Source organism: Diadema antillarum, unplaced genomic scaffold (genome assembly GCF_040938485.1).
Source record: "Diadema antillarum isolate AM-2024a unplaced genomic scaffold, OU_Dant_1.0 seq00001218_RagTag, whole genome shotgun sequence".
Classification (NCBI taxonomy): domain Eukaryota; kingdom Metazoa; phylum Echinodermata; class Echinoidea; order Diadematoida; family Diadematidae; genus Diadema; species Diadema antillarum.
In genome coordinates, this window is record NW_027272010.1 from 220,870 (window position 1) to 247,445 (window position 26,576).

Genomic DNA, 26,576 nt, shown 5'->3' on the forward strand with positions numbered 1-26,576 from the left:
GATGTGTAGCGGCCTTACAGTCTGCCCACCGTTGCTGAAAAGTATGCCCACTCCTCACTGGTGCCTGACTGCGTAACAATGGGCCTCCTGACTTTCTCTGCCTTGGCAGCTGGGCCTTTGGGGGAGGGTGTGTTGGCGGGAGGGTGAGCCGTTCAGCTGTGTAAGTCCAGGAGACGCACCAACACCTTCATAGGAGTCTCTGCTGGCCAAGAAATTATGCAGGAGGGGGCAGGGCAGGAGATGGAGCTCATGGTGACGGGTCCTGTTCACTCAGTTATGATAAGTGTTCTAGCGTGATTATAGTTGAGTATTGCTCTTTGCTATCAATGTCCGATTGTTCAAATCAAGCAATAATCACACTAAGTCCAATGGAGGCTGCAGTAGGTAAGAAATATATCAAGTAATAATAATAATCATCTAATGACGATGAATGGTATGATTCGATGTGCGTTGAAGATGATGAGTGGAGAGCTCAGTGGAAATCTGAACAAGCTCTCTTCGACCAGGCTGACGTTGTGAAAACTTCCTGTGTTGCGATGTGATCACAGGAATAGGATGGCCAACATGTCTCCCTCCTCCTCTTTTCCCGCGCTTTCTCCATCGCTTCCTCTTCCCGAACTTCCAGTAACGGGAACATGGCTGCTGATGTGAACATTGCCACTCACCATGCACAGTACATGGTTTACACATGAGATTGAGTGACTGGATTCTATGGCAGACATCAGTCTCAAGTTGACATTCGTTGGTACTGTAGCAGGGGCATAGACATGAAGGAAAACCGCTGTATACTGAATGACTCTCAGACTCAAAGTCATGGTAGTGTGGTTCCATTGAAAGGACTCCTTAGCAGGAACAATAGCATGGCTATTCTCAAGTTCAAAGTGGGACTCAGTTGGTCGCACGGCATGAAAGGTCCCCTGTAATGAATAGGTTGAGGAGCTCTGTGCTACATCCACATGCAATGTACTGTAAAAGTGGAAATTTTCGCGCATTTCGCGCAACCAGAAACTAGCGCAAAAATAAAAGCACACGAATATGTTTGCTTGCCATATGTTCCTGTGCTTGATGTCTTGATTCCCGCGGATATAAAAACATGCGAAATGCTTCTTACCCGGCCAAGCGCGAAAAATTAGTCGCGCTAAAATATCCACTTTTACAGTAATGGATATCTGACAGAAATTTGTCATCAAAATCAACCACAAAATGCAGGAAACTTGCCAAGTTTCCATGTTTCCTACATGCACAGTTTTGGTCTCTGGAACATTACAGTTCAGCTGATACAAAACTTATGCACTAAAATCACCTATACTAGGTGAAATAAGGGGAATACAAGAGAGCCTGTGATCGAGAGCAACCACCAGCCGCTGTCAGCACTCTCTCTAGGATATGGGGGAAATAGTGAAATTTTGAGCATTTGACCTTGACATTTTGACCTTTGTCCTTGAGCATGTGCACCTTAAAGTTGATAGGCACAACTTCGCCCACTCATACACATACATGCCAAGTTTCATTAGGATACCTCAAATGATTTTTAGTTACGCTGTCCACAAAATTGATTACGGATGGAAGGACAGACGGACAGATGAACCCAAAAACATTTAATGCCTCCTGCACCACTTCGTGGCGGAGGCATAAAAACAGTCAAATATGTTTCTAAATAAAACACAGAAAAACCACATGATGCAACAATGTTTGTTTGTGATAATTGTAAAGTGCTTTGAAACATATTTGTATTGAGTGCTATATAAATATTTCATATTATTCTTATCATCAATATCATAGTGTCACAAGTATGGACATTGGGAAAACAACAACAGAGATCATAATGATTCAACTGGGTGTGAAGGTAGATTAATGGCATAACAGTATGGCATATATTTTCAAAAGGTGGAACAGTAAGAAATTTATTGTAGATGTACACAATACACACAAAGAGAATACAGCTCAGGAGTTTCATTCCAGCAGGGCTCCTTGAACCCTAATATCAGATGCATTGATTGTTGAATGTCTGTCATCTTGACCATGCATGTCCAATAGGCTATTTCATATTTTATGAGCCTTATTTGTTGACTAACTCAGATGTCTTAAAACTGTCACTGAACTGGCACCACTTACAGAAAAAAAATAGCAAGTCCAATTAAATGGAGAAAATTTTACATAAACTTTGAAATACAGTATTACTAGCACCATATTATGAAATTCCATTATAAACATTCAAAATTCATGTCAATAATGTGTCCATGAAAGCATGTGATACATTCATGCATTATACATGTACATGTACAATATACTTACGCGTTGATTTTGGTCGTCTGGCTTTCCTTGGCCCTATTTGAAGCTCTTTTGGAAACCTTTTCCAGTCTGGCTGCCACCCTATCCCACTGTCATTGGATCCAACTTGGTACTTGTCTGAATAGCGCTCAATATCTGAACATAGCAATGGATATTGGTGAAATGATAGGTTAATGCAAGCATACAAACTGGAGACAGTCATTCTCTCACGTATGACACTGTGCATGATGCTGTCATTTGTTGAACATACCTTGGAGATTCATTGCTATCTTGACTGGGGTTCAATTTTTTTTCACTGAGGTCTCTCCAAGAACTTGTTATATTGGTACATGTAAAGAAGTATTTCGTGCCACACCCTGAAAAGTGTAATACAGATGAAGGGATTCTGTGTCGTCCTGCCTTGGAAAAGACGAAGCTTTTATTTTCGTCATAGCTGTTTCATTAGTAGCCGTGGGTGATGTGTACTGTTGGCATCTGGGGAGGTACAGAACAGAGTATCATGCTGAAATCATCTTGGGTTACGGTGTAAGAGTTCGATTTGATATCTTTCTTCTTTAAAGTCATTCACTGGTGATCGAATTACATATATATGACAATTAAATATGTTATGACACATTTCACTGGTAGCTTATATAGGGAAGTTAATGCACAATGCAATCACTTGTGCATGAGTGCTGGTTTTGATTTCAGAGGCAACATTGTGGTGTGCCTACAAGTAAGGATATCATTCCTTTTGAATTAATGAGAAAATACTTAGTACGGTACTGCTTCAACTTCTAACTGTCCTCTCTGAAGATGTGTCAATCACAGGTGACCGTTATGATTCATCTTTCACATATAAATCTTACGTTCCACACACTTGGTTCATGGAGACGTATAGCTACAATACATGGTTAAAGACGCTGTCTCTCTCGCCAGAGTGTAAGTGTGGACCCATGCAGTTTTGAACCCCAAAGGATGCAGAAAAAATAGCTTTTCTTTTACTTTTTTTGTTCAGTTGAGGTAATGCTGCTTTCGTCTAAATCACATTGTCATGTAAATACACACAAACACAATTTCCCTTTGTTTTGTTTTGGAGGCAACATTGCTTCGACTGCTGCAAAATTTTGAAGGCTTGTAGCTGTTAAGAGCTCTCTAACCTGATCACATCATATAACAAGATTAGACATGTCCATCCTGGTTATGGGCAAGTCCAAGATAACACGCGCGTTACGTATGGGACATTCAGAGACTTTTATGACCTGAAAAATAGTGTTAATGGCCTTTGATCATATTGAACTTTATCATGGTGATTGATATCTAGGAGAAGTATAATCATGTAAAAAATTGAGAAAAATGACCTTGACAATTATATTCTAGAAGAGAAAATATGTGCCGTTACGTATGGGACCAGAAAAATTTTGTTTTTTTGAACATTTTTTTCAACCTCAAAACTCTCTGAAAGTATTTCATTCTACAACTTGTAACTTGTAACTCACTGTGATGAAAGTCACAACACTCAAGATTATCACAGGTAAGTTTCATGTCATTAGGCAAAAAGCTCTAATTACAGGTTCTAATAAAAGACAGACATGACGTGTTACGTATGGGACAGTTACGTATGGGACACTTTGTCCCCCATTCATTTAGTGTGTGGAGAACCATGTTTATGGGTATTTTGCATAATTATTGAAGTAAAATCAGTTGAAACTACTCAAATACTGATCCAGATTGTCAAGGAAACAATATTCCCCAAATATTCATCATCATAGTCATATTCAATCATATTTTTATATTTTTATGACCAACCTTAGTATGCATGCCCTTTGTCCCCCATTCGTTTAGTGTGTGAAGAACCATGTTTATGGGTATTTTGCAAAATAATTTTGCAAAATACCCAGAAACAAATTTTTGCATAATTATTGAGGTGGAATCAGTTGAAATTATTCAAATACTGATCCAGATTGTCAAGAAAACAACATCCCCCAAATATTTACCATCATAATCATATTCAATCATATTCTATATTTTTTATGACCAACGTGAGTATGTATGCCCTATTTTTATCAGGATAGTTACTACTAAAAAATTGAATAGTTTAAAGTGTTTACTTCCATTGATGAAGGGCAGTTTGCCATTTAGTTTCAATAAAAAACAACTTGACACAAGAAATATTAATTTTAATAGATACATTGTAAGCAATACCTGCTGCGTGGAATTCCAGTAATCAAGTAGATGTATGATGTCTGTCTAGCAGTCAGGTCATTGATTTGAGTCAACCGTTTCAAATTGGATCTCCATCAAATTAACTTTGAATTTCTCTAGTCTTAGAATTGTATGCTCTTTAGTAATTCATATTATTGGTTTCCAGTCATCTCATAAAATGTTGGAAACTGAATCCCCATTTCTACAAAAACTATACCATCCCTTTAATGTTGATTTTCATTGTGTATTTTGCCATCTTCCCCTCCCCCTTTCTGAAAATTGTTCAGTCAAGTACATGTATTGTTTCAAGTGTCTATAACTCAAAAAGTAGCTACAAAGTTGGGATGCTTTCTCCAGGATGATTGACCATTTGTGTACTGAAGAGACCTTCCCAGCTAAGTACATGCATTCACATGCAATATATATGAGGATGTCCCATACGTAACGCATTTGTCCCATACGTAACATTATTTCAATGCCTAATAAAGAATATTTCTTTTACTGTTTTTTCTTTTTTCTATGGTATCTAATTTCTCTAAACAACAAATTAGAAATTTCCAAAAGGGCATTCAAATAACCTTAGCAATTTCAGAAAAAACCGTAAAAAATGACCTCATTTTGTTACGTATGGGACATCTCATGATAGGACACGAGCTAATTTGCATAATCATTTGCATAATCCCTACATTTTCACACCAAGTTAAACTATTTGATGAACTTCTTATGTCCACATATTAATCAAATATCATTTGCTTTCCTTTGAATAAATATGAATTTTTATAAATGTCCCATACGTAACGCTGTTTTACATTTATGCAAATGAAGCCCTTGAAATTTGCATAAATTTACATAATATCATTTTATCATTTTTTCCTCCATGGAAATCAAAACTTCAACTCATAAGCTTCAAAATGATACCAAATATGTCAATATTGAGCAAAGATGAAATTTTGCCTTCTGAGGGGACCTTATCTTGGACTTGCCCTTATGCAAATAAGGGTCAAAGTTCATGTTTGAAAATGCCAATGTTAAAGTCAAGATGGCCTTTAATTAACACTTTGTCATGTTTCAATTTGTTTGTGTTGAAGACCTCTTGGTATAATTTACAATGTACTCAGATAGCCTGTAAAATCGACTTACTCGCACATGCAGACACACGCACAGAATTTCCATTTGGTTGCATGACAGAAACAATTTGATCTGAAACACAAAGAACTCGACTTCATAAATGTATCTCAATATAGCTTCAAGTCGCAAATCACAGCCTTTTCGTGGTCAATCACGGGTGACCGATATCTGATGCCCCCCCAGTGTATCACCTAACTCGTCTTCAAGTGACGAGTTTCATATCTCGTTTATAACAATTTGCATTTGTGCCAAAAGTCACATTTGAAATATGGGTAGTTGTACAAAATGTTAAATGCTTGGCAAATGAGTCAATGACATATGAGACATGAAAGGGACATTTTGCACTACTTTCTGGAAGTGGGAAATCAAACTTCATACATTCACTTCAAATTCTTAAGTCAAGTAACCTGATACCGGTACTCCAAATATGCATCATGTTGTTTCTCTTTAAACCAAAGAGGATTTTATGCAACTTATCCCATCCTTGACAGATGTCATTGTCTCTTTTGTTTGTAGGAGTTCACATAATTGAATTACAGCAAATTGCACAAAGGCTGAAATACCATATCAATTACCTTTCTTCTTGTTTAAAGGCTTGATATAGTATGGGGAATCTCTCATATAGCCTCGGTATTCTTGTTTCAACAGGAACATGTACTCACTACCTTCACTCTGAGGTAATGGGGCTGGGTGGAATTCTAGTAGCTAAAAAACAAGCAAGGAAAACATTTTAAAATCATAGACAAAATTCAAAGAACATTCTAAAAGAAATGAAAGGGGTTACTGATACAAGTTCTGCCAACTGAAATAGTTCGTATAAAATTATTATACAGGCACAATACATACAATAATTATTGCTTGAAGCATACTATTATTGTAAAAGTGGAAATTTTTGTGGTGTTGAAATCTTCACGAATTTTGCACAACCAGAAACTAGCGCAAAAATAAAAGCATGCAAATTTTTTTGCATGCCATATGTTCCAGTACTTACCGTCTTGATACGCGGAATTAAAAACACGCAAAACTCTTCTTACCGGGCCGAGCGCGAAAAATTAGTGGCGCAAAAATATCCACTTTTACAGTACACATACACACTGCTATAGCTTCTGACCATCCAAGCACTGAGAATTTAGTGTTTCTGGGACGAACATTGAACTAGGGCTTTCTATAGCTCAGTCGGTAGAGCACCGGGCTGGCAATCTGGAGGTCTCGGGTACCAATCCCAATGGAATCCCATTTTCTTTGCTCATTTTTCCACTAATAAATTATATCCATTTCTAGTCCGTTTTCTTCTGCTTGCGTTTGTTACATAGTCAAGATTATTTCTACATGCTGTTATCATAAAAATATGACCAATGACAAACCCAGTGGTCAAGATTGACCAAGGCCAAACCCGGCACAGTTTTCGCCATTGTGCACACTAGTACCTTGGCTTGCGGCACGATATACAATTCCTATGCAATATGCGCTGCTCCACGATCTTCAGCTGAACACCTTCATTGGGCTCACGAATGCTGCATAAGCGCCAATTCCCATTGCGAAAGTACGGGAAAATAGCGGGCACATATGCACCGATTGCAAACAGGGTGTTGTTAATTTTTTATGTCTTTCTCGTGTTTTGACAAAAATCATCAAAACAAATAGATACAATTTTTTTCTTTTTCTCATCATGGAGAGTGGACATGTGTGTATAACAAAAGATTAAAGTGAAAACTTGTTACCATTTATATATATCAGATGTGAGATGGATGAGAAGTGAAGAGGAGGCCTCATGAGCACTGTGGGGGAGGGAGCCTCTTGACTTGAGTACCCAAGAAGTGCTCATAAGGGAAAGAGTGCCTTGTGAGATGAAGCCCCCTCAAGAGCAGATTTCCCAGACTGATAAAGCTCTCCAGATCTCCATACACTCTAATGCATCACTGCTTCATGAGTATACTTTCTATAGCATAGTTATTAGCGAGTCTGACTTCACGACAATTTCGCGAGTGGTTAAATTTGCGATTGTCAAGTACAGCACACGCGGAATGCACAATGTATGTATGCACATCTTATCCGATATTTTCGCATTTCTAGATTCACATACTGTATACGCTATATATTTCGCGGGGGTTTTATTTTCGCGAGTCGGGAGCTATTCGCGAAATTAACAACACGCGAAAATATTACCTTCCAAAATGAATCCCTTGCCTTGATGATGATACGAACATTTCAGTACTAGCATGTCACGGTTACCTAACAGACCATACTGGCTAATCTTGTTTACGCACGTCCACGTCTACTTACGAATACTGTAGAGAGCCAATCCATTATCGCAAGGGGACCACTCGTCAGAAATCTAGCGCGATGGACTTAACCACTTCAAAAATGTTGAATTCTAACTTACTAGTTCGCAGAGTTTGGCAAGTCTTTTTCATGCAGTGTATAACTCGTATCATTCTTATATGTTAGTAAGTTGAAAATTCACACCTTCTTTGCCACTTCATATTTTCTCTGGTCCGCCAATCGCGAATTTAACCACTCGCGAAAATGTGTGACATCGGCAATTCGCAAAAATTTATGTACGCAAAAATTATAGCGTATACAGTATAGCACCGAACTCGCTAAATTCGCAAAACTAAAAACATTGCGAAATATTCAGTGTAGTACAGGGAACCGGGAGCACTGCAGTATCATGTCATAAGATTAGGCTGTATCAATTCTGATTTTCTACACTGAATACTTATTTTTCTATCGTCTCCAGAGTAAAATAAAGCTGATAGGGTGAAATTATGATTATCAAAGAACATCTGTTATAGGACAACAGGAAAATTTCTCATTCAGCCAACAAAACTCCTTCCACTCGAAATCATTGCAAGCCCCGACTCGCTGTGGGTCGCGAGTGTAATGTAATTACTTCTACTTCTACTTCTACTTCTGTGGTCCTTCTCATCAAAGCCTGTTCAGCAACTGGATGAGGGTTTGTGGTGTGGTGTTTCAGATAGTGGATGCTGTTTGTGCTTTGTGCTCTTTCAAATGTATAGGATGTGCTCATTGTGCAAGTAAAAACAAATCTCTGCCATGCTTAGGTGGCTTCTTTGGCTCTCTTGAACTGCTGAACAGAGGGCAGTTCAATGATGTGTTGAGGAAGCCTATTCCAGTCTCTGATTTTTCTTGGGAAAAAACTGTATAATTGTACGCATCCAAGGTAGAGCCGGTTCTCATAAAGCGTTGATGCTGGCTGCTTCATGTTGTTCTTTGACCCCGTTTACAGTGCGAGGCTCGGCCGCGGCCGTGCCCAGCCCCGCTTCAGTGTAAACGCGCAAAAGGCCAAATGCGGGGCCAAAATTGGCCTCGCATTTGGCCTCGCTCTGGAGGTGGTCTCGGCCGTGGCCGAGCCGCGGCCGAGCCCGGCCTTTTCTCTGTGTAAACATAAACTGGGCCAAATGCGCGGCCAATTGCAGTCTGGCTTCCAAACCCTCTGCCTGTACTATTCTGCTGTTCAGGATATTAACCCCCTCAACGTCAAAAACTAGTATAGTTCAAGGTGGTTTTGTCCTGCAAAGGATTTTTTCCTTCGGCAAAGGCCTTTGTCCGAACGGCTTCGTCGCCACGGAATTCATTTGGCAAAGGGTCTGAAAACCAGACAATACCAAATTGCGTTTGTTTACAACAAGCAGAGCGCCACGACAATATATTGAAAGGTTTGAATCAAAAGCGCGGCCGAGCCCGGCAGTGTAAACGGACAAAATTGGCCCCGCACTTTAAACGGGGTCTTTGTCTCTGTTTGAGGTAGTGTGGTATGGGTACTGCAATTTGGTTGTTAAATTGCCTTGTAGAAGGTGGTAAGTCGAGCTTGTTTTCTTAGCCCTGTCTTCTAGGGAAGGGAGACACTCCAGACAGATACTTTCCCTCATAGCTGTGACACTGGCCTCTCTCTTTGACTCTGGTGTGTGTTCCCACATACAAAGTGAACAGCTCTTCTTTGAATTTTCTCCAGCAAGTCTATTTGGTTTTGCTTGTCCGTATGAGTCTATGGTGGGAGAGCTGCATTATCGGAAGTTTAGCTAGTATCAATTCTGATTTTCTAGACTAAATATTTATTTTTCTATCATCTCCACTTCTAGCCCGACCACCAGACGCTGTGCGAAGCATACAGCGACTAGACTAGGTTGTGTATAGTTACTCCACTTCCAGAGTAACTAACAATATTTAGAGTTCATATAAATTTAAAGCTGATTACTTAGCGTGAAAATATGATTATCAGCATATAGATCTAGTCTAGATCTAATCAGAGTCAGACCCTATCAGAAAACATCTAGAAACTCTTACGTTAGACCTAGTTTTAATAAATACAGGAAGATTTCTCATTCCTGGCTATAGGCCATGGGGTGAAGCTGAAAAAGAGGCTTAGAAAATGGGTTTCGTTCCGGCAACACTGGCACTACTTTCTGAATGCGGAAATGTGATGTTTTGTACATCCTAAATATACTGTAAAAAGTTCTCCTCGAAATATCCTGCAGTTTTTGAGAAAATCCATATTTTATAAACTGCGACCAGCAGCCCAATACACATATCGTAATGGGGCTGCAGATTGTAGCATTTAGGATCATGACAGGGTAGTATCGCGGACAAATGTCAACCTTAAATCGAACAAAAATTCTTCAATTTGAAGACTTACAAGTAAGGTTGAAGTATTGACAACAGGGTTCGTGCAAGGTTTGGTTCTACAAATAGTCATTTTCTGTTCGAATTGATGACTTAATATGACTAGGTCGAGAGGAATCTGGGAGAGCTACGCTGAATTGACGGTCAGCGCAGGCGCACACATCACTGCGCACAAATTTCGAATCCATTGACTGGATATCAGATGTCTGTGTGTGCATGTGCTGGCCGTCAATTCAGTGTAGCTCTCCCAGTTTCCTCTCGACCGAGTCACATTTAGTCATCAATTTGAACAGAAAGGAACTATTTGCAGAAGCAAACCTTGCACGAACTCTGTTATCAATACTTCAAATTCATTAATAAGTCTTCAAATTGAAGATTTTTTTCCGATTTTAAGTTGATATTTGTCCGCGATAAAACATCCGTCATGATCCTGTATGCTACAGTTCACAGCCCCATGACGCTATGCGTATGGGGCTGCTAGCCGCAGTATAGTTCCCATAGTGTTTCTAGCCTGAAATACATATACACATTTGTAAAGCACTGCTTTTAGCCATATACCTAGAAAAAAAAAGTGAAGTTTTGGTTTAATAGTTGCATTATATATCATGTTTCAACTTTTCCTGATGCTGGCTATGCAAAGGAGGACAAGAGCAAAGTGGTTCGAGACCATATGAGAGAGAGCACTGACTGACCGTCAGAGGTCAAGGCAAATGCCTTATATTCTGTTCAAAGACATGTTATTAATCAAATGACTAATCATTCAAGGCAAAAAAAAAAAAAAAAATCAGTGCGTTTGTTTGTGTGTGTGTCCGCGTGCATGTGGGACCCAAGTGTATTAAAATATTATTCTACATGCCTTGGCCATTTATCACATCAGCATCATAAAAAAGATTATCATAAACATGAACACAGACAATGATATAATACATGTTTTGATCAGTGCATTACACATACACAGGTGCATAAAAACGCTGACATATTATATACACTCACACGCACACATACAAACTCATTTACACACATGAGACATTACTATTAAACAGATCATATTGTTTATCAGTAAACATGTTTTTCTTTTCTTCTTCTTCTTCTTAAGAAGCTTTAATATACTTTGATCACATAGCAATCACGTTGTTCATGAAATATTATACATTACTTTAGCACTAGAAAATTTAATCTTCATAAAATTTCCTGAAGTTTTCATTGCTATCATTAGGTTACAACATGGTGGGACACTACCTCCTTTCATGTAAGATAGCTCAAAATGATAATCATTCAAATTTTCTAGTTTTAATAAATTTCCTGGAACATTCCATGGTCCAAATATCCTTGAAAGGGTGTAAAAGTTTTGAAAAATGCCAATATATAAAATAAAGACAAAATTATAGTTTACCCATTCATGAGTGAAAACTGTTGGATTCTGTATTGGAGGCAATGTGTACCTGAAAATCTTGGAGAGAATAAAACAGGTTTGGCATTAAAGATTATGATAACATTGCAATTAACTTCCAATATCAGAGGATCTGTGCAAACCTGACTCAACTTATGCACAATTTTCATTTGGCTGGTGTGTATTAGTTTTAGCAAACTGATTTTGTCCTCACACCTACATTGTACTGACCTTTCTACGTGAACATTCTGTTTCAGTATTAATAATAGTTACATATTTTTTTTTTCCCAGAGTGGGAGAAACAAATTTTAATCGTAGTCATTCAGTTTTATGAAAAAAAAAACACACTTAGGAAAACATCTTTGTTCTTAGAATAATTCAACCCTAATCAAATCATAATAGTGGGCAGAAATGTTTGCTAAAAGGCGAACAATCACATACTGAGGCAAGGAGTCAAAACATGTTGCATAAACATTGGCATTCAAAATACAGGAAGCAATCTGTATTACAAAGACATTTTATCCTGCACAACTTTGGTTAGATGTCAATTCTTGAATATCAATCACATTGACCAAAGCATTGGTGCATATACAGTACATTCTGTTGTTTCTGAACTTTGCACTGAAGTTCTTTGTGTATGTGTGTGAATGTTTCAGTGGTGTATATATATTGCTCCATTTTATCAAGGACAACTTATAGTAACATGACAATGTTTTCATGCTTCAATATCAATCATATTAACCTATTTCCCTTGGCAAGTAATGAGCAGGTTGACTCTGTTGCAAATGATGCATTTTACAGGCAACACAGCAGAACCTGAAGAGCTTCCAGAAGAAAATCTTGATCTTGATGTGAGCATCTTAGGGGAGGAAACAGATGCTCCTGTTGACGGACCAGGCTCCTCCTTCAGCTTTTGTTTCCTAGCGAGATTCAGGCGTTTGCTATCTATAAACCTCTTGTAGCACGTTTCATGGAATCCTATTTAATACAATGGAGAAATGAACAGCAATGATTAGCCGTTGGATTTTGTTAGGGGGAAAAAAAGGCTAAACGCTAGAGGGAGGGGTTGAACATTACACTCAATATATCATTAAATGTACAGTAGACTATTGACTGCCAATATTTGAATCTTGTAATTACTAATAGGCCCTAGTACTATGCCAGTTAATCATTAACACCTCATGATCATTGTCATCATCAACTACTTCAACTTGTACTTGCAGTGCAATTACTGATTTTAAATTACATCTACAGCTTTCAGCACCTGATCACATGCATATCAATTATCATAATCATGAATACAACTGCCTTATCATCATTAATACTAGTAATCCTTGGCCTTTCACTATCACCACCACCCACTGCTTTATAGTTTGGCACAACATAATGGTAATCATATGTTTTAGGGAGTTTAATTGTTGAAATTATGTTATTGTCATTGTTGGGTTTTTAAATCTATTTATATCAAATATTAATAAGTTAATTTAATGAGATGCTAAATGTGTGTTTTGAGGGGGGATTCGCCAATTTCGGGGTGAGAGAAACAGGATGGATTTTTAATATTAATACTCCATGGCCATGATTATGAAAATATAAATTTACATGCAGTTTAGACCTTTTTCAATCCTTTTTCAATATCACCGATCAGCTACATCAACCTAACCTGGGATGTACGTAGAACAACATGTAAAATTACATCTATGTTAGGCTACATTATAACGGCGCTATGCCATGCCAAGGTGAAATTCAAGATAATTTATCTAAAATGTAACAGACACGCTAACGGCTAAGCTACTGCATTAGCGCCCATTATAACATACACAAGCAACGTTCATAACATAGCTAACGTTGTACTTGTAGTCATCATGGTCATTAACATTTATACGCATATATAAGAGAGAGACTGCACTGCAGTGTCGACTGCTACTACGACTGTACGCACGTAAACTAACCTGTAAATTATCCTACTACGTAGGTTGCAGTCAGTCCCCCTGAGCAGCTGAATCACTTCGGTCTGGTCTGCGATTTCACGGTCTCCCCCACTCAATTTGATCCACTCTTTGGCACACAAAATAGATTTCGTCTATCTTAGGTTTGTCATAGCCGTGAAATTTTCAAACTTCATCGATGTTACATGCATAATAACGCATCTGAAAAGTTTCGGCTGAGCAGACGACGTAGACGCGTCGACAGGCTCACAGGGGGCGGCCATTTTGACTCGTAAACAATAATTCTCGATTCGGATTGGATAACATACATCACATGATCGTTCGCGAATGAATATCGTACACGGCAAAGTGTACATATTCAGCTCCTCAGTGACAAAAAACAAAAGTTCACTGTTTCCCCCTAAATTACCAAAATACTGCAGGAGGGTTTGTGTCGAACTTTTTCCTGTAGCCTTTACACGTAGCTGTGGAGAAATTTTAGTGCCGCAGTTGTCGGAACGAAACAAGCGAAAAAACCAGCTCACCCCATGGCCTACACTAGTAGGCACCTACTATCTACTAAGAAGATGTAAAATTAGGCTAATTTTTTATTCTCGACTTGAAAAGCAGTTTACATTGAACACGCTGCTGAACAAATTTATTCACTTATTTTTAGTGGTCCTGGCGACCGGCGGATAGGTCTGCGCAATACCAATAGGAAATACTGGCAATATAGCTAGAAATTCAGTAGAATGTGGTCGCGAAAGGTTAAAGAGACAGACGAACAAACAAACATCAAACTCTACGCGAGGGACTGACCGGAAACAATGGTGGTGGCTGAACTGTTGGAGCTGGCAGAGATTCACCACCCCTTCCCAAACCAAGAGCATCTGCAGCAAATGTACCACGACCTCGTCCACGACCTCGGCCTCTTCCAGCCATAATGTGGGTTTATAGCCTCAAAAGTGCAGTACCTACCGCTGAAGTAGGATCGAGGGTACACTGGTACACATGTACTGGAAAAACAACCCCGATAAAGCTCGTACAACGTTGGTAGGCTAAGCGCACTTACTGAGTACTAGTACTCTCTCACTACCCTAGTCTTAGGTTTCAGACCTTTTTTGTCAGTAGACTGCCGTAGACTTTACACACACTATAGTGACTTAATAACAATAATAATAAAAATAGTGGCTACTTGTATAGCGCACAGATCCACTTTTCAGTGCTCATGGCGCTTCAAAAAATGAAAAGATATTATATATTTACATGCATATACATATTCAAACATTTCAACAAAGAAGAAAATGGTAAACAAAAACAAATATATACCAAATAAAGAATACAACATATACCAATTAAAAATACAATATTGATCCAACATTAATGGCATACAGCAATTACAGTCCTCAGTATGAAAGGAACAGATAAGTTTTAATTTTGGATTTGAATGACTCTGTAGATGACAGTTCCCTAAACTGAAGAGGTAACTGATTCCACAATTTTGGTCCCATAAGGGAAAAAGCACGATCACCATACCCATGTTTTACTCTGGGTGTTTGGAGTAAGAATGTATCTGATGATGAACGTAGCCTTCGTGTCGGATTGTATTTTTTAACAGAATTACTTATATATATTGGGGAACAAGAATGAACTGAATGATGTACTAATAACAGAATCTTGAAAATAATCCTTTTTTCTACAGGTAACCAATGTAAGGAACGGAGAACTGGTGACATGGAATCAAACTTAGTAGTAAAAGTTAACAATCGGGCAGCAGAATTTTGCAACCGTTGAAGTTTTGTGACATCTTTTTTTTTTGGAAGATTACACAATAATGAATTCGAAAAATCCAACCGAGAAGAAATCAAAGCATGAATAAGTATCTCAGCTGCAGATTTAGACAAATATTTCCTTATGAAACTTAAATTACGCAACTGATATCGAACATTCCGCTGAATATGAGTTACATGACTTCGAAATGACATTTCCTGATCAAATATGACACCTAAATTACGGGCTGTTTTCGACGGAGTAATGCAAGTGCTACCGATGTTGACATGACATGACTGATAATCGGAACTTTGCTTAACATATGCTTTGATTTCAATAACAGAAACTCAGATTTATCACCATTTAGTTTAAGGCCATTGGATGTAAGCCAGATTTTCAGGTCTTCCAAACATGCTTCGAGTTTTGCAATGGCGGATGACAATGAAGACCAGGCGCGCCGGAAGCAGTTTTGGATTGGGGGGGCAAACATTGGAGGGGGCTCAAGATTAGACCATGCATATGTTACACAATATACACATACACACACACACACACACACGCACACACATCTATTATATATATATATATATATATATATATATATATATATATATATATATATATATATACATATACATATATATATATATGTAAAGTGGCGTACGGTGGGTCGACACATGGGGGGAACCATAAAGTAATTTTGACGGTCTGTATGCTTGTGCGTGTGTGCGTGAGCAATAATGGGACTACAATACATTACGGAATGTGATACATTCAACAACACAGTCATTGAGGAACATTGTAAGTTTTCCTTACATGGATTATGGAATGACGGTGTGAAACGATCGACAAATTATATACTGTCAGCAACATAAGGTGAATGGCATAACAATAAAATGCGAGCGAGCGAAGCGAGAGAGCTTGAAAATTTTGATATCCTACAGTTCCAAAACTGGAGTTTTAATTGTAGCTACATATTTCGCTTTGAAATAAATGGGGGCGCATCGGGCGCAACTGCTGGCAATTATTGGCAGCAACATTAGGAGAATGGCATAACGATTCAATGCGAGCGAGCAAAGCGAGCGATCTTGAGAATTTTGACATTTTACAGTCCCAAAACTCCCGTTTGTAGCTATATCTTTCGCTTTGGAAATTAAGGGGGGGGGGGGCATCGGACGCAACTGCTGGCAATTACTGGCAGCAACATTAGGAGAGTGGCATAACGATTCAATGCGAGTGAGCGAAGCGAGCGAGCTTGAAAATTTTGACATTTACAGTCCCAAAACTCCCGTTTCTAGCTATATTTATCTTTCGCTTTGGTAATTAAGGGGTGGGGGCATCGGGCGCAACTACTGGCAATTACTGTCAGCAACATTAGGAGAATGGCATAACGATTCAATGCGAGCGAGCGAAGCGAGCGAGCTTGAAAATTTTGACATTCTAGAGTCCAACAACTGCCGTCGTAGCTATGTTTTTCGCTTTAGAAATCAAGGGGGAGGCGCACCGGGCTCAACTGCTGGATGCGAGCGAGCGAAGCGAGCGAGCTTGAAAATTTTGACATTTTACAGTCCAAAAGCTGCCGTTTGTAGCCATATTTTTTCCCTTTTATTCATATATATACATATTTATTTTATTTTCTTTGTTTATTCATTTATTTTTATTATCATTATTATTATTATTTTTTTTTTTTGGGGGGGGGGGCTTTTTGGGGGGGCAAAAATGCGTTTTGCCCCCCCACTTCCGGCGCCTATGATGAAGACACAGTGGGTTTAAAAGACAAATAAAGTTGTATATCGTCCGCATAACAATGATAACTAATCCAATGCTTGCGAAATACTTCACTGATTGGTTGCATATACAGAGAAAAAAGCAGCGGGCCTCCAACAGAACCTTGAGGTACACTAAACTTTGTTATAGTTTTACAAGAGGTAGAATCACCAATTCTGACATAATGAGATCGATCACATAGGTAGGATATAAACCAATCAAGAATAGTTCCTTTGATGCCCAAATATCTCAATCGTTGAATCAGAATAGCATGATCGACTGTGTCAAAAGCTGAGCTCATATCAAGCATGATAAGAGCAGTGATGTTACCACTAACTGAACACAATATCTGATAAGTTGACTAACAGTGTTTCTACATCATGACCAGGCTTGTACGCAGATTGAAATGAATCAAGCAATTCATTATCTTGCAGATACGTTGTCAGTTGTGAGAAAACAACCTTTTCAAGCAATTTACTTAAATAAGGTAAATTTGAAATTGGGCGGTAATTTTTTAGACACTCCTGATCTAAGCCTGCTTTTTTCAAAGTTGGATGAATAACTGCTTTTTTACACACCTGTGGAACTACACCTAATCTCAGGCTAGCATTTATGATTCTTGTGATAACGGGTGCACGTCACGAGACCGACACCCACGAGTCATACAGCCCACAAGTTATACAGCTCACGAGTCATACAGCCCACGAGTCATACAGCTCACAAGTCATACAGCCCACCAGTTATACAGCCCACGAGTTCGACACTGAGTAAATAAAGCCCACGAGTTCGACATCAAGTAAAATAAGCCCAGGAGTTATACGGCTCACGAGACCGACACTACGCACAAAAGGCTCATGAGACCGACAGTAAGCAAACAAAGCCCACGAGACCGACACTACACTTAAAAGGTCCACGAGACCGACGCTACGCATACAAGGCTCACGAGACCGACATTACGCAAAAGAGGTTCACGAGACCGACACTAATAACCGGAGGGCCATACCCCAAAAAGTCGCTTACTTAACGAGTGAGTTGCACTCTCTCTACAAACTAAGTAGACCATGCTTATTTTCAAGTTTTTATTGTAACAAACAACATTCCACTGGTCTACCTCAAAAAATTTGTTGCGAAAGCCTCCAAATCCAAGATGGCGTCCAAGATGGCCGCCATACTTACTAAATTTGTTATTTGAAAGATAGAATTTGATTGAAACATCAGACTTCAACAAATTTGATGTCATATGAAAGAGAACAAACTTTTCTACAAGTTGATACCATTTTTGTGGGTTATTGTGATAATTGGATTGAGATTTTATGGAAAAAACACTCATTTTTTGATATTTTTCTGAAAAAAGGAAAATCATGAAAATGCTTGATTCAGCATAAATCACAGAAAAACTGAAGGATTATCTTGAAACGTTTCAAGAATTTTGTTTGACATATAATTAATATTTGGAGAAAATTAGGGGTCAGCATCATTTTCGGTTCAGGAGTTATAATGTCTCAAACTTGAAAACTCACTATGTAAAAATGGCCACTTTAGTTGTGACAAGACCATGTTGGTCGTAAAAAAAGCTTGCGCGCGCCAAGACTACTACACGCACCACTGGCACTGGCGCTTGTAGCAGTGCCAGTGGTGCGTGTAGTAGTCTTGGCAAACGCAGACTTTTTCTTTGACAAACAAGGGTTTGTGCCTAAAACTAACTTTTCATACCAAGTGGTAGCTCAGGTGACGCTGATTGCTATTATTTCAAAGTAGATTGTTCTGAAGCAGATGAGATGAAGCAAAAAATATCTTTCAAATAGAGGTTGAAGCTCGAAACACTAACCTTGCTATAGAAAGTTTAAAACAAAATTTGAATCAATCACTCAAAAAATTCAAATTGCAGGCCATCAAAGCTGACATAGTGTATTGCGCCTAAAGTAAATGTATCATTTCGATTTTGATACAATTTTGTCTGTTTTGCTGTCTATTTATACGGTTTTTATATATTCTGAACATTTTAATGGTATTTCAAACCATCTTAGGTTTTTATGGAGACATTTTTCAGAATGCACCATGAATATTTCTCTAAAAAGTAAAAAAAAAATAAAATTAAGAATGTTTATGAAAACCATGCAGAAACTAACATCTTTCCCATAATATAATCAATATTTGGAGAAAATTGTGGGTCGGTATTGTATTTGGTTCTGGAGTTATAATGTCTAAAACTTGAAATCCAATTTAACATAATATATATTTGCACGCATCTGTTCCCAAAGACGTCACAGAGGGTCAAATCCAAGATCGTCCTTATTTTTCGAGTTCCACTCTCTCTATAAACAAGACCATACATAATAATAAGTATACTAAGCAATGTTCCATAAGTACACTTCAGTAGATTTGTTGCAAAAACCTCCAAAGTACAGATGCGGTCCAATAGGGCCGCCATTTTTATTGAATTTAACATTTCAAACATAAAATTTGATAGAGACATTGGATTGCAACAAATTTGATGTCATTATGAAGGAGAGCAAAACTTCCTAAAAGTTGATACCGTTTTAGCTGTGTATTGTGATAAATTGGGGGGGGGGGGGTTGTTGTTTGCTTCTTTTTGGGGGGGGGATACATATTTTTAAATTGTTTTGAAAAAAGGAAGAAATGTAAAAATGCATGATTTAATATTTAAAAAAGAAGAACTGAAGAATTGTTTTGAAACCTGCGATTGAGATTGAGATTTACCGAGATTGAGACATAATTCATATTTCTGGAATTATAGGCAATATCATACACTGTTGACAAGTTAACATCTAAAACTTGAAAAAATTATATTTATGCATTATAAATTTTGCATACAATGTGTTTACATGGTCACATGTAATATTGTTATGGTCTAGTGACTTGCAAGTACCTGCAAACTAACTTTTCATGCCAAGTGGTAGGTGACGCTGGTCGCTATTACTGTAGCATTTCATCATAGTAGATTGTTCTGAGGCAGATAAGATTGAATAGAAAGTATTTTCCAAAAAGAGATAGGAGCTTGGAATTTGGCACAAATTTTGCCAATGTGTACTATTTAGCGATAAAAATAGTATCCACACAAAATTCAAGATGGCGGTAATTAATCGAGGTTGTCGTTCAAGGCATTATTTACCATTAGCACGTGATTAGTGCACGTAAAACAAAAACCCAGTTTTACTTAATTCCTCAAACTAGTTCTAAACTGTGAGTTAGGGATAGAACAACTAATGCACAAACTTAAATCAGTATAATCAATGCTAAATATTGTTAGTATACTAAATAGATCTGATAAGAATGTCTTTTTATATATAGCTAGATTGTTAACAGTTATCATGGTTATGGTTTCTTGAAAAGAAATGGTGTTATCTCCGTATGTTTTAGGCTTTATTATATTTTTTTTTACATGGTAGAATGTTTTGTGATACAACTAACCTGCACATATAAATCGAATGTGATATCTCTCCCAATGATAAACAATACCTTTAGTGTTTTGCGTGAAAGTTAAATCTCAACTTATAACTTATAATTTGATGTATTTTGTTCAATCTTCTTATATTGCTGTCTATTACATGTTTCTATACATCCGAACGATATTGTACTACTGTAAACCATATTGAGGGTCTTTTTTTTTGGGGGGGGGGGGGGTGGAGCTCATTCCAGTGTTTGGGTAAGGCCCAATCTTTGATAAAAAAGAAATGCTTCTGTATCCAAGATATGCTTTTTTACTTGTATGTTACTCTGCTATTGTAGAAATGTGAATGATGATGGTATAATATGTGTAATAATGTCTGATCCGCAGATGTCCTTGAAAGCCCTTCTGATCCGAACCCCTCCCCCCCCCCCCAAAAAAAAAAAAAATCTGACATGGCGGCAATTTCTCAACTTTGCTCTTAAATGTGTTGTGCGAAATTACTTTTTCAGTATATCGTTCGAATAAAATTGTCCAAATTGATTATTCGTGCTGTATATTCACATTTACAAATAAACATGCTGAAACTGTATTTACTGTTATCAGATTTTTCTTACATTGTTTTTAGGCTGATTTCTTGTGGGTTATAGTGTCACAATTGATCTGAACTTATGCCATTGGTAGATGCTTTCCCATAATATAGATATCAGGATCACTCGAGAGTGAAAATTTTCATTTTCATTCATTTTAGAGTGACCTCGGGGATCACTCGAAGTGTGACGAGTGATCCCTAAGGCAGGGCTCAACACTAACGGTGGTCCGGTGGCCCAGGGCCACCAAAAACGCACGTCGGGCCACCAAAATGTCAGAAATGAAGAATTTGGTGGCCTGATCGGGCCACCGAAAAAGGTCGGATATTTGCCTTTGGGCCACCAAAAATAAAAGTTAGTGTGGGGCCCTGCCTAAGGTCACTCTAAAATGAGTGAAAATGAACATTTTCACTCAAAAATCACTCCAATTTCACTCTAAATTCACCGTTTTCTGTTATTCACTCCTCACATCAAAAGTAAAAACTTCTACTCGATTTGTTTTTAAAATGTGTCCATAAAAACCTAAGACGGTTTAAGATAGCGCAACAGACAAAATTGTATCAAAATTGAAATAATACATTTAATTTGGCGCAATGCACTATGTCAACTTTGATGGCTGTCATCTTGATTTTTTTTTTGAGCGGTTGATCTAAATTCTGTCTTAAACTATTTATAACAAGATTGGTGCCAAGTTTCAAGCTACTACCTCTATTTGACACTTTTTTTTTTTTTTGGGTTTCATCTCATCTGCTTCAGAACAATCTACTTTGAAATAATAGCGATCAGTATCACCTGAGCTACCACTTGGTATGAAAATTTAGTTTGCAGGTACAAACCCTTGTTTGTCAAAGAAAAAGTCTGCATTTGCCAAGACTACTACACGCACCACTGGCACTGCTACAATCGCCAGTGCAAGTAGTGCGTGTAGTAGTCTTGGCGCGCGCAAGCTTTTTTATGACCAACAAGGTCTTGGTCACAACTAAAGTGGCCATTTTTACGTAGTGAGTTTTCAAGTTTGAGACATTATAACTCCCGAACCGAAAATGGTACTGACCCCTAATTTTCTCCAAATATTAATTATATGTCAAACAAAATTCTTGAAACGTTTCAAGATAATTCTTCAGTCTTTCTCTGATTTATGCTGAATCAAGCATTTTCATGATTTTCCTTTTTTCAGAAAAATATCAAAAATGAGTGTTTTTTTCTTAAAATCTCAATCCAGTTATCACAATAACCCACAAAAATGGTATCAACTTGTAGAAAATTTTATTCTCTTTGATATGACATCACATTTGATGAAATCTGATGTTTCTATCGAATTCTATCATTTAAATAACAAATTCAGTAAATATGGCGGCCATCTTGGACGCCATCTTGGATTTGGAGGCTTTCGCAACAAAATTTTTGAGGTAGACCAGTGGAATGTTGTTTGTTACAATAAAAACTTGAAAATAAGCATGGTCTACTTAGTTTGAAGAGAGAGTGCAACTCGACCTCTGTTTTTAGCTTTTGGCCCCCCGGTTATAAGCAAAAAAGGCCCACGAGACCGACAGGATGAACAGCGCCACCTATAGAGCAATAAATTGTATAGGGTGTCCTGATAATAGCATAGGAAGATATGAGAGATGGAAGAGAAGAGTTGCCATCTCCGACAGGGTGTAACCCCACCAGTTGCCCCCCCCCCCCCCCGAAATGATCAGGATCTTTAATTGTGTTTGCATGGGTGTGCGTTTGTGAAAAAAGAATGAACAAAGTACAGTAAAAGTGTGTAACAGATCTTTCTACAATAAACCTGCGAGGGTGTTGATTTAGTATCAATTACAAAAAAAGTAACGTAATCGTCTATTAAGGTAGCGTTAGGGATTCGGAAAAACCCAGATGCATCCATGAAAACAGCTATTGTATTTCACGATAAGATGTACTGTTCGGAGGAGAATAACACAAGCCACAAAACTGAGGTGAATCCCCGCGACATAAAACGTTTCAATCAGTAGAATTACATCATAGTTACAGAGAAAATTAAAAATATATCTTACTGCAAAACGTCAAAGCAGGAGGGTAGAATATCTAAAATAGAATAAGTAACTAGTGAATCGGGAAAGAGAAGAGGTAAAATTTATATCTTGTCCATTTTCTAGCTAAAAACTGGGAAAGCCTTTTAAAAATAGCACGATGGCATTATCAATGCTCTAAAATTAATTCATACATCGTTATTGTCCTCTGTTAAATTCATTTGTGTTTTTGTCTCTTTTTTTGGGGGGGGGGATGAAAAATACTAATTCTTCTATTTTTTTTTTGGGGGGGGGGAGCGGGGGCATGAAGAATATAATTCAATTTTTCCACTTGATAACAATGTCGCTCCCTGACACACTTGCCCCCCCCCCAAGTATGTAGAAATACATATTTGATGACGTTCATAATTATGTAGATGGTCACCATCTTTCAATTGATAGCGTTACGAAATTACACCCGCCAGTATGTTATTTTTCCGTTCATGGAACACCCTGTACAGCTGATTGACATGTAGATGGCGCTGTTTATCCTGTCGGTCTCGTGGGCCTTCTTTGCCTACTGTCGGTCTCGTGGGCTTTCTTTGCTTAGTGTCGGTCTCGTGAGCCTTTTTAGCTTGTTGTCGGTCTCGTGGGCCTTTTTTGCCTACTGTCGGTCTCGTGGGCTTTCTTTGCTTAGTGTCGGTCTCATGAGCCTTTATTGCTTAGTGTCGGTCTCGTGGGCTATGTTTGCTTAGTGTCGGTCTCATGAGCCTTTTGTACGTAGTGTCGAACTCATGGGCTGTATGACTCCTGAGCCGTATAACTCGTGGGCTGTATGACTCATGGACCTACTATTGATGTCGGTCTCGTGGACCGTATGACTCGTGGGTGTCGGTCTCGTGGGATGCCCCCGTGATAACGGGTGCTAAAACTCTTCCACACTTCTTAACCAAATCTGTTGGGATTGGATCAAGTTCACATGATTTGTTAGATGAGTTCTTAATAAGCTTTTCCATCTCATTAACAGTGACAGACTGAAACTCACTCAATTCTGACTTGACTTCACATACAATGTCATTTGGCTGTTCACAACGAGTTGGGAAACTCCGTTGGATTGCCACAATTTTATCTATGAAATATTCATTAAAACAATTGGCTAACTCAACTTGATCACCATGAGTGAGGTGTTCTGGTAAAGGAGATCGCTGTTTTCGGTAAAGTAAAGCATTAGCAACTTTGTACAACTTCTTTGTATCTTTCCCACAATCCGTAACCTTTTTTGAATGATATTGTAACTTAGCATCTTTAATCAAGGCATTTACACATCGTCTTTGTGCATGATACATCTGCTTGTGAATCTCCAGTTTTGTGGACCTTGACTGGCTTCCTTTCTTACTGTCTACGAAGCAGTTTTGCTTGGGCTATACCATTCCGTATTGGGGTGTATTGTGACCTTGATTCGTTTCTCAGGTGCCAACTTATCAAGGGTGGCAGTGAGTAAGGTGTTATACAAATTCACTTCATCATCAACATTATTAACTTGAGATTCAGCTGATAAAAGAGACTTAACATGAATATCAGCAACAAACTCTTGTGGGTTTACAGATTTCAAATTCCGTGTAACAACAAATGTTTTTTTGATACAACGTTTAGGAAGGTTCAATTCACACATTATTGCTGAATGATCTGATATACCTTCCACAACACCGGTATTACAAAGTTGTACAGTGTTACCTTTATGAGTTATAAGCAGATCTAATACATGACATCGATTATGAGTTGGATCATTAATATGTTGAATCATGTTAAAGGCTGACAATAATTCAGAGAACAACTTCGAATTCGAAGTTGATGAGTCCATATAGGTATATTGAAATCACCTGCAATCAACAAGTCAGACGAGCAGAGAAGCTGTCTATCGAGAACATTAGAAAACTCATCCAAGAAAATCTGAAACTGTACTGAACTAGGTGGACGATATCCATTGATGAAATGCAACGATTTCTGCATATAATTCAGAGTTATCTGAATCATTTCAAATGATGTAACATTTGGGGAATCTACAATTCTGACATCTAATTGACTTTTGAACAACACAGCTATTCCTCCTCCTCGTTTGCCAACTCTGGGAATGTGCTTAAAATAATGTGAAGCCATGGTGTCAATTGACCAATCGGAGCAGCATCATTAGGCGTAAGCCATGTTTCACAAAATAATAGCAACAATGTCTAATTCATGATCAAGAATATAATCTACAAATTCAGCGGTTTTGTTCTTCAGCGATCTGGCATTTAACATAGCAAATTTCAAATTTATACATGAAATATCAGAATTCACAAATTTTCTTTCGTGTAACAACTTCACAGTTTGATCCCTATTTTGTCTACTCTTTTACCTCTGTGAGTCTTTTTCACTCTGTTAATCTGTAGTGCTGTTATTCGTTGCCATGTCACTTCATTAATCCTAAGGCACTTACAAGAAGGTTTAGTGGAGTAAACATTGTAAGGGTTCAGCTGTAAAAGGTCCGAAATACTATATATGCACGTCTTGTATAGTTATCAACAGCATGATCTTTAGTAGCTGACACACTAAAGACGGACCTGGGTTGATTTCAACATCTCCACTGGTAAGCAGTGACATGTGAAAAGTAGAGCTTGCATTCTTATAATACAAAATGCATGCTTTTGAGTAGCCTTTTACTCTGATACCGGTACTAGACTGGGAAAAAAAAAATATTGCCGCCAGGGACCCCTAACAGCGGCCATTTCAGGAAGTAAACAGGTTTCCTCTTGAGGGCTCTAAAAAAAAGAAAAGACAAAGAAAAGATAAATAAATCTGTAAAATAGCTGGGAGAAAAGAGGTGTTTCATTTCTTAAATAATTTTTTACAATCATAAATGTGTGTCTCATTATATTTCGACCTACATCATGAGAAATTGCACATTGAAGGGATGTAAAGCTGCTTATCATATATGGACACTTTGAAAATGATGCACATTGGGGTTCCCCCCCCCCCAAAAAAAAAAACCTTGCAGTGTCGATATACTAGTACTTTGTACACTGGCGTAACCAGGGGGGGGGGGGGGGCGATGGGGGCGGTCCCCCCCCCCTCCCCCCAGATTTGGACCGGGGATTTGGGAGGCGGAAAAAAAATGCGTGTACACTGTATGCATGCACATGAAGCGGGTCTCCTTTGCAACCTGTCATCAAATAAGATATTTTTTTGAATATTTCACTCAAAGTGTGCACCAGATCGTTGAATTTCAATTCAAAATACGCAAAATCTTTCGTGCTTGGGAGGGGGTCCCCTCCCAAACCCTCCCCCTGTGCCTCTTTCCCTAGCTTAGTACACTTTTTAGATTTGAAAAAAAAAATGAATAATTCTGAGTGCACAAGACTTATCACTTATATTCCGAAAACTCAAGGTTCCCTCATGTATAAGAGGAATTTCCCCTTTTAATCGACCCTTTCCTCCCTCAGTCCC

At 38.2% G+C, this 26,576-nt stretch overlaps 1 protein-coding gene across 1 annotated transcript in view; it reads right to left on the reverse strand.

The window, feature by feature from the left end:
* The window catches only part of LOC139744902 (DNA-directed RNA polymerase III subunit RPC7-like), a 33,963-nt gene extending 19,380 nt beyond the window's left edge, over window positions 1–14,583 (reverse strand). The window contains exons 1-3 of the mRNA XM_071655315.1: window positions 14,386–14,583; window positions 6,180–6,309; window positions 2,296–2,427 (exon numbers count right to left, since the gene is read on the reverse strand). Coding sequence (XP_071511416.1) covers window positions 2,296–2,427; window positions 6,180–6,309; window positions 14,386–14,508 — 385 coding nt within the window. The 5' untranslated portion in view covers window positions 14,509–14,583. The remainder of the gene's footprint in view (window positions 1–2,295; window positions 2,428–6,179; window positions 6,310–14,385) is intronic.
* Window positions 14,584–26,576: the final 11,993 nt, after the last annotated feature.